The 11997-nt window shown below is 40.3% G+C and overlaps 1 protein-coding gene across 1 annotated transcript; it reads right to left on the bottom strand.

Annotated features, from left to right (window-relative positions):
* Positions 1-283: 283 nt before the first annotated feature.
* LOC140432398 (uncharacterized) lies at positions 284-9774 on the bottom strand. Its single transcript, XM_072520276.1, has 3 exons — positions 8665-9774; positions 7835-8233; positions 284-292 (listed from the first exon to the last, which is right to left on the bottom strand). Exons 1-3 carry the CDS (start codon positions 9772-9774, stop codon positions 284-286), a joined length of 1518 nt encoding a protein of 505 aa, XP_072376377.1.
* Positions 9775-11997: the final 2223 nt, after the last annotated feature.

Below are 11997 nucleotides of genomic sequence, written 5' to 3'. Positions count from 1 at the left end.
TACGTATACTTTAGTCGTCAGAGACGAACATGACATTGAATCTCTAAAAATCATACGAACAAGCTGAATTTTGCTGAGAATATCAATTTTTCAAAAAAGTTTACCACTTACCCCCGGCTTCTCCCTAAAATGCCCTCTTGGGGTAGGAGACAAAAAAAATCGATTTACCAATAATCTGTACGCCGTAGAAAAAAATGTTTTAAATACAAAATGTAGCGGAGGTAATTTTGAACAAAAATATTAATTAGCACTTTTTGTGTAGAGTGAACCGTAGAGTTCTCTTTTATTCAACCTGAATATGGATGAAATAAAAAAAAGTAAGAACTATAAAAGGATACCAAATGGGAGAAAAACAACAAATAATCTCCTATGCAGAAGACGCAATACTACTCTCTCAGAATGAAGATGATTTACAACGTATGCTGCACCAATTTAGTATAACCGCCAGAAAATGTAACATGTTTATTTCACCAAATAAGACAAAATGCATGGTTTTTTTTTTTGTTTTTTTGGCTTAGACTTATCGTCATACAGCCAGACACAAAAGGACTAAGACAGTCATCATTATAATTATTTACCTAAATGCCCTATCAAAATAAAAGACTATTACATCGATATTAGGAGAACAGGGACACACTCTTCTCGCCTAGGGACCTATCAAGGCATTTATTTATATAAGACACAACAACACTGGGTCACGGAGAGGAGGAAGTTATACAAATGGTTTAAAACAAAGGTAACAAGATTAACTAAATAATTTTTAGAGAATTGTAATGATAATTTGCTGTCTTTTAAAAATTGAATTAAGGAGTTGTAAATATCTACAGAGCCAAGTGATAATAAATATAGTATATTCCAAGGAGCTGCTATTTTATATTTTAATAAATCATTTATAAGTTTGGATGAGCAGACTCTGTTTTTAGAACAACCAAAAAATATATGATCTAAATCACTTTCCTCTCCACAATGCTCACATTTGTCATCATCCAAAACCTTTATTTTAAATAAGTGCTTTGGATAACATGCGTGTCCGAAACGTATTCTAATAATGGAGGTTATGTGCCTCCTGGAAGCTCTAAAAGACTTGTACCAAGGAAATTTGGGAATATCTGGCTGAATTATCGAGTATCTATTTTGGTTCACAAAAGAGTATTCCTTCCACTGGTAGCTCCACTCTCGAAGCAATGTTAACTTGCAAGAAACAATACTGTCAGAAAGCGTTACTTTATGTAGAATACCATTATCGGATAAAATGCTTTCTTTGGCTAATAAGTCGACATATTCATTATGTTCAAATCCTGCATGTGCTTTAATCCAGAGAAAATGTACATTGATTCCTTTAGTTAAAAGAGTTTGAATAATATGTTTAATTCTATAAATGTATGGGCAGTCTTGTAAGTTAGGTGGTCCATATTTACCAATGGATTTTAACACTGCTAAGGAGTCCGACAGAATTAGAATATGGGCAAACTCAACTTCAGCTACATATAATAAAGCTTCATATATTGCAATAGCCTCTGCTGTATAAATCGAAGTTTCCGGGTTCAGTTTGAATTTCTTTTCTATATGTTCCGATGGTATAAAAAAAGCGCATCCGGTTCCATCTGGAGATTTAGACGCATCTGTATATAGAGTTATTGCCTCTTTGTATTTGCTTGTTAAAGATAGAACAATATTTTTATTTAAATATATATTTTCACTATAATTTGGTACAATAATATCTGTATGTAAAAAGAAAGAAGAGTAATTTTTGAATATATAGTTCGTTCTATCTATATTTTTTAAAAGTGCTATATTTTGATTATACGCTTCGCAAAGTAAGGGAGATTTCTTTTTTTGCCAATATTTATTTGTCAGGTCATGGCAATTCAAAGTGACTATCTTTTCGTATAGAGATGAGTTCAGTAAGTATACTTTCATTAAATATTTTTTGGACAAAAACCTTCGTCTTATATTTAAAGGAGGTTCTAAGGCTTCCAAATATAAAGCTTGTACTGGAGTGGATCTCATGGCTCCTAAACATATTCGTAAGGCTGAGTTCTGTAAAACGTTGATTTTGTTTAGTAGTACATTACTTGCTGATCCATACAAAACACTTCCGTAATCCAAAATAGATCGTATGTAAGCTTTGTAAAATAATAAACTTACTTCAACATCCGATCCCCACCAAGTTTTATTAATTGATTTAAGAAAGTTTAATCCCTTATTGCATCTGTTCAACATGTCATCAATATGTAACTTCCAGGTCAATTTCTGGTCGAGTATCATTCCCAGATATTTAATTGTGTTTTTAAGGAAAAATTGGTGCCCACCTAAATTTATTGTACTAGCATTAGGAAAGTTATGTCTGGTAAATAAACAAACTTGTGATTTACTGCAGGATAATTCGAAACCATTTTCTATAAACCATTTTTTATGGAATCCGTACACTTCATTCAGGTTTTCAATGGATTGCTGATATTTTTTGTGTTCTGTATACAAACAGAAATCATCAGCATATTGTACAATATTAAATGCAATATTAGTAATAGTGATGTTGTGTAGATCTGCTGTGTAAATGTTAAACAAAATAGGACTCAAAACGGAGCCCTGAGGTAATCCTTTGTTATTAAGTCTAGGTCCTATAAGAGTATGATTGTCTTTTAAATAAATTATCCTATTTGTGTACAAGTTCACAACGTTAGAAGCAAACTGCGCTGGAATATGAAAAAATTTAATCATTTTTTCTTGGAGAATTGTAAGAGATACCGAGTCGTAAGCACCTTCGATGTCTAAAAATAAAGCAGGTACATAACTGTTCCTGGAAAAACTATTCTGAATGTCTACAACAAGTGTTGTTAAGGAATCTAAGGTTCCATAACCTTTCTTAAAGCCATGTTGGTTAGCGGGTAAGGGACTTTGATCCCTTAGCCACCAATCTAACCTAATTTTAATCATCCGTTCAAGAGTCTTCAATATACATGATAATAATGATATAGGTCGGTAAGCTTCAGCTAATTTAGGGTTTTTTCCCGGTTTGGGAATAGGGACAACTATAATACGCTTAAAATCGATTATGCCTTTACCCTCAATAATTATCTGGTTAAATATATTCAAAAGTAATTCTTTTGCGTTATCTGGCAAATTTTGTATCATAGGATATTTGACTGCATCATATCCTGGTGAGGTACTGACGCGATTATCAAGGGCAAACTCTAATTCAGCTCTTGAAAAAGGTGTTAAGAGAAAATGATTCTGATCAGATGAGAGAGTTTCAGATGGTATTACATCTATCTGGTTATTTACGTAAGGTGGAGCTATTTTATCAAAAAAGTCGTCTACCCATGTGTTATTTAGAGGCAGTGAAAAGTTAACTTTTTTCCTGTTCATTTTCCTTGCTTGGTTCCAAATAAGACTAGATGAAGTTTGTTTATTTAATTTTGAACACCATTCAACCCAACTTTGTTTGGCCTTCAATTTCAGGAATTTTTTGACACGAGCATTCACTTCTTTGCATTTACAAAAATTTTCAAGAGAAGGATTTTTTTTGTAGTTTACTAATGCTTTCTTTCTTTCCGAAACGGATTCATCACATTCCGAATCCCACCACGGAGCGGGAGTACGTTTACATTTAAATGATTTATATTGACAAATTGATTGTTTAGAAGCTTCATTAATACAGTCAATAAGGAAATTATATTTTTCTTGCGTGTCTGAGTAGGCGTGAGGGTTGTTAGTTAATAAGGTTTCAATAAACTGAGAGTATAATGACCAATTGGCTTTTTTAATGTTCCACTTACTGCTGGGATAAATGATATTCGCATCAGTTCCCAAGATATCGATTACAACCCTTATAACGAAGTGATTTGATCCCAAAGTATCAGTATCTACAGACCACGAAATTTTATCAAAGAGAGAAGGTGAGCAAAATGTGACATCAATCATGGAATCTGTGTTTCCTGGTCTCGTTTGGCAAGTTGGTTGTCCATTATTCATTACCACATAATCTAGATTCTGAATTGTCTCCACAATTTGATGGCCTGTTTTATCATTTTTAGATGAGCCCCACAGAGAATTATGTGCGTTCATATCTCCTCCAATGATACAAGGGTGTTTTAATTGAGAAAATAACTTATCCCAATCTTCGGTGTTAGTTTTAGCTTTCGGACACCTATATACAGAGAGTAAAGTTAAATGACTTTTGTTATAGTTGATTTTAATACCACAAGCAAGCAATTCTTTATTATAATTTTTTTTAATTTTTATGTTTTCAAAGGGAATACCAGTTTTAATTAAAATAGCAACTCCGGAATAGCCGTCATCCCGATCTTCGCGAATTACATTATAACCTCTATAACTATAAACAACATCCCGTTTAAACCAGGTTTCACTTATTAAAGCTATATCAATATCTTCGGTTATTAAAAAGTTGAGAAGGCTGTTTTTGTTAGCAACAGCTGATCGAGCATTCCATTGTATTATTTTAAGTTTAGCTTTGAAAGTAATTAGATTAGTTATTTTTTAAAAATATTATCTAGAACATTATTAATACCTTTGGCTAACATATTAATATCAAGTGATTTTGCCTGTTCTAAACAATTAATATTTTGAATAAAATCTGAGAAAAGAATTACTAAAGAATCTACTAATTTATTTTTATCATTGTCTACAGTTGAAAAACTTTCCTTGTTTAAGGGTGGTAAAGGTTGAGATGGTCCAAATCTGAAAGGGATGTGAGGAGATGTAGGATATTCGGAAGTTGGAGATGATACTTTTCTTTTTTTATTTTCTCTATAATCAGTGCTTGATTTACTACAACTTGGTTGACTAATATTTTTGGTTTTCTGTAAATGAGGCCTCAATAGATTGGAATAAGCAGGTTTATTAACTTCAGATGTGTTAGTTAATTTTGGAAATTCTCTATCTGAATTTGACAATATTTCAAATCTGTTATTACAAATAAGACCAGAAAAAGAAGAATCGTTTAAATTTTTGGCCTCCAAATATGAAATTTTATATTCAATCATGATATTTTTTATTTTTTTTTTTTGATGTTCGAAAAAAGGACAGTTTTTAGAGATCGATATATGCTTATCACTTTTACAGTGTATGCAATACATTTTTTTTTTTCATCACATGTATGTGTATCAGTTTTAGTTTCTCCACATCGTATGCAGTATTCCTGTGTACCTTTACATTGTCTAGAAATGTGTCCAAATTTGAGGCATTTATAACATTGTGTAACTTTACCTAACAATTTTTCAACTTGAAAATATACATAATTAATTACAACATAGTTTGGTAAACAATTGCCTTCAAATGTAATTATAACATTACGTCTAGGTACATATTCTGTATTTCCATCCTTTTCTATTTTCCTGTGCATTCTTTTAATATCAATAATTTGTGAACTAGAGGTCATATATTTTTTCAAATATTCAATGTTATATTTGATATCGACATCACGTATCAGCCCTTTGATTTCTAAGAGGTGATTGGGAATATACGCCTTTAAATTATCGTCTTTTAAATGACTATTAGTGACTAATTTATTTGCATCCAAAATAGATTTGAGGATTACTTTAACACGGTTTCTTCCTATACTTTTAATTTCCTTAATATTGTTGATCTTTAATTTTTGATGTAAAATATCACCCACAACCATAGGGTGCAATCGGCCTATATTCTGATCATTGGTCTTTTCAATATATACACAACAATTTTGAAAATCGTAATTACTAGAATTAATATTAAAAAGTTTTACTTCCCTTGTAGCAGGAGAAACGGTGGTATTAATTCCTGTATCCATATCTTGTTCACTAACACTAACAACTTCAGAAGTATTTAGTTCGCGCATTGGCGTCTTATTGGTATTCTCCCCCATCAGGGGAGAATATTTTCACTTTCTTATCACTATTTTACTATAATATGTAAATATTTTTAAACACGACGAAATTAAAATATTCTAATTGTCACAAAAACTGGGAGCTTAATGACTTTATCAATAAACACGTCTACCCGATATCAATGTATCGCTTCGACTGAAATGCATGGTTATAATAGCAAATTTACTGAGATGTAAATTGGAGCTAGAAGGCCAGATAATAAAACAAGTCATGGAGTTTAAATATCTAGCCATCACATTATCTAGCTACGTAGAATGTAGAATGTAGAAAATGGGGCGGCCAATAGAGCCTGATACACTGCGACCTTTGCAGATCTATTGTGTTTCCCCCTTATTTTAAAGCACTTCATCTAGCTTGGTCCTCTTAATGAGACTCAACAGCCTTGATAGTGGCCTTTTCATGTAGCCTGGTGCTTCCGGTTTTTCCTCTCCGAGTTCTAGAAACCGCATTCGTGCGAGACCTTCGCAATGGCACAGAACGTGTAGAGCGGTTTCCTCTTCTTCCAGACAGAAACGACAGGTGTCCTCTTCTGTCAGGCCTATGAGACTCAGGTGTCTATTGAGTCTACAGTGCCCAGTGAGCAGACCCACTATCATTCTGACAGTCCTGCGCCTGTGCGAAAGTAAGTCTGCTGTAAATTTAGCCGAATGTCCTTTGATGAACTGTTTGGCCTGCCTCTGTCCTGGTGAGTTGTTCCACCACTCAAGAGACTTCTGTTGCACCCATTTGTGTATGGCTGCCCTTTTTATCGTATTTGCGATTCCAAAGAAGGGTTCCGGACCAACCAGTGGCGTAGATGCGCCTTCTCGGGCCAGTTCATTGGCCTTCTCGTTGCCACGATGGCCCTTATGTCCCGGCACCCAGGCAAGTGTCAACCTGTTTTGACTTCCCACCTGAGAGAGGACATCCAAACAGTTCCATACCAGCCATGAATCGACCTGTACCGAACTGAGAGCCTTTAGAGCCGCTTGACTATCCGAATAGATAACGATGGAGTCGTTATCTACATTTCGGCCGATTAGTTCCATAGCGCACCTGTGTATAGCAGCTAATTCGGCTTGAAATACGGTCGCGTATGTTCCTAGACATACCCGGACTTCCGTCCTTGGTTTTATGCCATATATTCCAGCCCCCGTACCTGTATCCGTTTTGGAGCCGTCCGTATACCATATTGAGTTTGCTGTTAGCGGCGGACCAGTTTCCCAGTCCTCTCTTTTTGGTATTATAATTTGAAAATTTTTGTTAAAACTATACCTCGTAACAATTCGGTCTACAGGCATTCCTAGAACGGGGTCTGCCTTTATGTCCTGGTATAGCCTTAAGTTATCAGCTCCCTGCATCATACTTATTGGAGCTTGGCCTTGGATCAACCGATGTACTGTTGATCTGGCTTCACTCTGTATGTATATATGCAGAGGTGGTAGATTTAGCAGAACTTCTAGCGCGTCCGTTGGGGCTGTTCTCATGGCTCCGGCAACACTCAAGCATGCAAGCCTTTGTGTGCTACTGAGCAATCGAATCGCCCCGGACTGTTGCGTTTTGTTCCACCACGCCACTGAACCATAAGTTATCATGGGCCTTATAACCCTTGTGTACAACCAGAGGTTCATTTTAGGATTTAACCCCCAATTCCTACCACACATTCGTCTACATGTGTTCAGAGCCATAGTGGCCTTCTGTGTGACTTTCTGAATGTGTGCATTCCATGTCAGCCTCTGGTCGAATATTACACCTAAGTACTTGGCCTGACTTGTGAATGGGATTTCTACTCCCTTGAGCACTAGTGGCTGTAAGCCTTGCAGTGCTCTTTTTCTGGTGAAGGGAACAACAGATGTTTTTTTAGGGTTAACCTTCAGACCTTCTTCCTCACACCAGCTGTCCACAATCCTCAGAGCGACTTGAAGTCTCTCCGAAATTATTTTGGTAAAGCGTCCTCGGACTACAATTACCAAATCGTCCGCATAACCCAGACAGTAAAAACCCTCCCTGGTCAGTGTATTAAGTAGGTCGTCCATAAGCGTAGCCCACAGTAATGGGGATAAAACTCCTCCTTGTGGGCAGCCGCTTCCTGCCTTCGCTTCAATAGTGGCTTCACCTAACGAGGACACAATGATCCTGTTTGTTAAGGTCGCCTTTGTCCACTCGCATATGAAGGCAGGAACTCCTCTTCTTTTAAGCGCGTCCGTTACAGACTCGAAGGAGACGTTATTAAACGCTCCCTCCACGTCCAGAAACGTCGCCACCGCTATCTCCTTGTCATCTAGCGACTTTGAGAGCAGTCTGTTAAGATCATCCAGCGCCAAGTCAAGTCGCTTGACTTTCCTGGCTGGTATGCATATTGGCGATCGCTAAGTGGATTCTCCATCAGCACGTCGTCCCTAATATACCTGTCTATCAATCTTTCCAGCGTTTTTGCTAGGAAAGAGGATAGACTTATTGGTCTGTATGACTTGGGGGTCTGGTCCATTACCCTACCAACCTTGGGGATATATGTGACTTTCACCCTTCGCCATGCGGTTGGAATATATCTCCATGCCAAACTAGCTTTGAAGATCTTTGTTAGATGCGGGATGATCACATCCTGTCCCTTCTGTAGCAAGGCTGGATAAATCCCGTCCATTCCAGGTGATTTGTATGGCTGGAATTTATTGATGGCCCACCTGACTTTTTCCGGTCTCGTGATGTCGGTAGCTAATTTCCAGTCCGCCTTAGTAGGCCTTCTGGGATGAGCTATCTCGACCGAAGGATTATTGTCAATGGATGAGCTGGGAAAATGTACCTTGGTGAGCATTATTAAGCTTTCCTCCAGGGTTTCTACATACGTTTCGTCCTCTTTCTTCAAGAGGCCGACCTGATTCGCAATACCATCCTTAGCCAGGACCTTGTGGATTCTGGAACATGCGGGAGCCTGTTCGACTTCCTCGCAGAACTTTCGCCACGAGTCTCTTTTGGCTTTTCGGATCTCCTTATTATATTGCGTCAGTTTTTCTCTATAAATGGCCCAGTCCTGGTTGAATTTGGCTTTATTGAATAGCCTTCTTACATCTGCCCTAAGCTTTTGTAAGTGTTCATTCCACCAGGGTGTGTTTTTCTTTCCTTTCTTTTCTCTCTCTGGACAATTCTCCTGGTAAGCGGCCAGAACAGCTCCCCTCACCGTTTCGACTGTCAGTTCGAGATCGTCCGTATCTTTTATGGTGCCGATTCCTCCCTCAAGAGATTTCTCGAGTGAGCCTCTATAGCCTTCCCAATCCGTCTCTCTCGGGTTCCTGAACCTTGCCACCATTCGAGTCGAAGTAATTAAATCAAATCGAATGTGCCTATGGTCGGAACATGAAGGTTCCTCTGACACATGCCAATTCTTTATAGTATCGTACGTTTTTTCACTGCAAAGTGTTACATCTAAGACTGCTTTGCGCGTGGCCGTAACGAAGGTAGGTTTATTTCCTATATTGGCTATTTCTAAACCCATGCTTAAGATGAACTGTAGTAAAGACTCACCTCGACTGTTGATGTTCGTACTCCCCCATGCCAGATGGTGGGCATTGGCATCACATCCCAGTATTAGATGAAGGTTCTCCCTTCGGCTGTAGGTTATAACGTCCTCTACTATGCCTGGGCGGAAGACCTTCTCTCCAGCGAAGTAGGCAGAACATACCAACCATCTTTTACTACCTTCCTCGATGGAAGCGGTTAAAATACCTGTAACAAAGTCTCCGGAGCAAAGATCCGGAATCAGTGTACAGTTTACTTCGTTACCATATACAATGCATGCTCGAGGTGTCTCTCCTTTCGCATCGTATAGTAACTTACCTTGTTGCGGCTTCAAGCCTACAATCTTTTCTCCGTGGAGCCATGGTTCCTGCAGTAGGGCCAAGTCCAGGTCTTCCATGTCAAACCTTCTGCACAAAACCGCCGACGCAGCTTTAGCATGATGAAGGTTGACCTGCAGGACCTTTACTCTGCCTTCCTCTAAACTGAAGGCTAACTTTCGGGTTTTCCCGTATCCTCTACACCTTCCATGGGAGCGGCCACCCGCTCAGTGGCTTCTAGCCTTCTGGGCGGGTTTGTAGCACTCCCCTGCAAGTCGGTACGGACTTCTTTCGGGATTATTCCTTCTTTAGCTCCTTCCCTCGACTTATCATCCTTAGGGCGAGCCTTGTGTTTGGTCGAAGTGTTAACCTTCTTTGGCGCTGCTTTAGAGCTTTGCCCCTCTGAAGGTTTTACTTCTTTTCTTTTTTGCTTAGCCTTGACTGCCGAGGTTGCGGCAGTTACGCCTTGCAACCCCGATGGTCCGGCCTCTGCAACCTTCTTAATGTACCCATCATCCTTGACACGGAATTTAATTCTTCCGATGCCAAAGTAAGGACACATTTGAAGTTTGTTGAGTTCCTCAAAGGACTCTTTGTCCATTGAGAGGACCCATACCTGCCCTTTTTCTGCAGGTGTTTTACCCAAAACGGTCCATATAAGGGTGTTGAGCTTTCGGTTGCTGACCCTTAATCGAGTCAGCACACTTTCCGCCCCCAACCTCTTTCCGTCCTCGTCTGGGATGTAGACAGTGCAAGAACACGGCCTCTCGACTTCACTCTCGTCCTTAGCCTGAAGGCTTGCACCTTCCCAAGGCTTCAGAGTGGGAGTAGTGTCCCTGAGCCATTGTGCGCTTGCACTATCCGCGCACGTCTTTACCAGGTAACCGGGCTTGAATGTGCGCTTTAGCAGCCTGATTTGCGGCCCTTCTTCTGGCGTTCTCTCCAGAGCCTCCAAGATGGATGTTTGCACTGCCTTAAGCTTTGTGGGTTCCATCCTGACTCCAGGGAAGCCATCATATACTACAGCCACCTTTGCCGAGCAAAGGGCTTGTGTAAAAGTCATTTCTGACTTCCTCGGCCTCTTTTTGGCTTCCGCTGGCGGCGTACTGTGGTCCGACCTTTGTCGCTTCTTTGTAGACTTTTGCGTAGCCATTTCCAGCTTTTGCTCCGCCTTCTCTTTAGACTTAGGGGGATTGTCCTTTTGTCGTCCAAGCACCTTGGTGAGGTTGGCCTTGATCACCGAGCGCTTGGCTTCAATGTAATCCTGGCCTTTTCCCACCAGATCCCTTACTTTCTTCTTGGAGGCCCCGGCCAGCCTGGCCTTAATAACCTCCTCGTCTGTCATTAGATCCACCTCCTCTAGGGAGGTGACTCTGACCGCCTTCCTTTTGGTCGGCTTCGCTATCTGTATAGTAGTGCCTTCAGGGCTTTCTACTACGGGTTGTTCGGGAATATTGGTTTCCATATTATTTTCCATATTGTTCCCACGAGTAGCTAGGGAATTGCAGTCCACTCGAGCAGAGCCCCGCATGCCCGAGTAAGGCTAATTACTGTGAGGTGTCGCCTGGTTCCTTACAGGAATCGCTCTCGACCAACTACGCATGGCCATTCATCCTTCGCCGCGATGTCTTCCAGCTTGAATTGCGGATTTTTTAAAAGCTGGTTTTCTCCATCTGGACTCCTCTGTCTGGGTTACCATTCCATAGCCAAAAGGTCCCCGTTTTTTGGCGCCGGGAATTCGCCATTCATCCTTCCGTGAGGATAAGGACTAGTCGGTGATGCATGCTGAGATGCAGTTGGGCTGGTCTTCTCTTCTAGTGGTATTTATTGGTGTCACCTATTTGGCGTCAGTGACCCCACCAGTGCCTCGCCGACAATTTCCGAGCTACGAGCTTCCTGTTGGGGTGTGAGGGGGCGGGAAGTTGGATAGGGTGAGTCGGCTACTCCTAGATAGTCTGTCGAGGAAGGCTCGAAAAGTGTGTGTGTGTGTCAGGATCGAGGGCGGGGTCCCCGCACCGGCAGACGCGTCTAATGCGTGGGACCCCACCGCCGCCGGGTTTTGGAGTTTGGCGACTGAGATTAGAGAAATTTGGAGTAGCCGTAGGGAAGTTGGAAGGGTAAACTAAAAGCTGAAGGCGAAGGCGCCGCAACTGTTCGCCTCAATTGCCACGCCTTTCTTGCGTCCAGCGGCGGTGTCCGGCGGCCACCCGGTGCACAGGCGCTGGACGCTTAGGGACTGTGTTTAGTTTCACTGGTCGTGCTCCCCTCACAATTTCAGGGACCAAGACCAGTTACTCGGCCCT

The sequence above is a fragment of the Diabrotica undecimpunctata genome, chromosome 1 (genome assembly GCF_040954645.1).
Source record: "Diabrotica undecimpunctata isolate CICGRU chromosome 1, icDiaUnde3, whole genome shotgun sequence".
NCBI lineage: Eukaryota > Metazoa > Arthropoda > Insecta > Coleoptera > Chrysomelidae > Diabrotica > Diabrotica undecimpunctata.
This window is presented reverse-complemented; position numbering and strand designations above follow the sequence as displayed.

Bases quoted from the DNA above. Each gene is read 5' to 3' on its own strand.
- LOC140432398 (XM_072520276.1), bottom strand. From the start codon at position 9,774: ATGGAAGACCTGGACTTGGCCCTACTGCAGGAACCATGGCTCCACGGA. The intron at 8,234-8,664 runs GTACATTTTCCC...GAATCCACTTAG, and splicing joins GCTTAATAATGCTCACCAAG to CGATCGCCAATATGCATACC.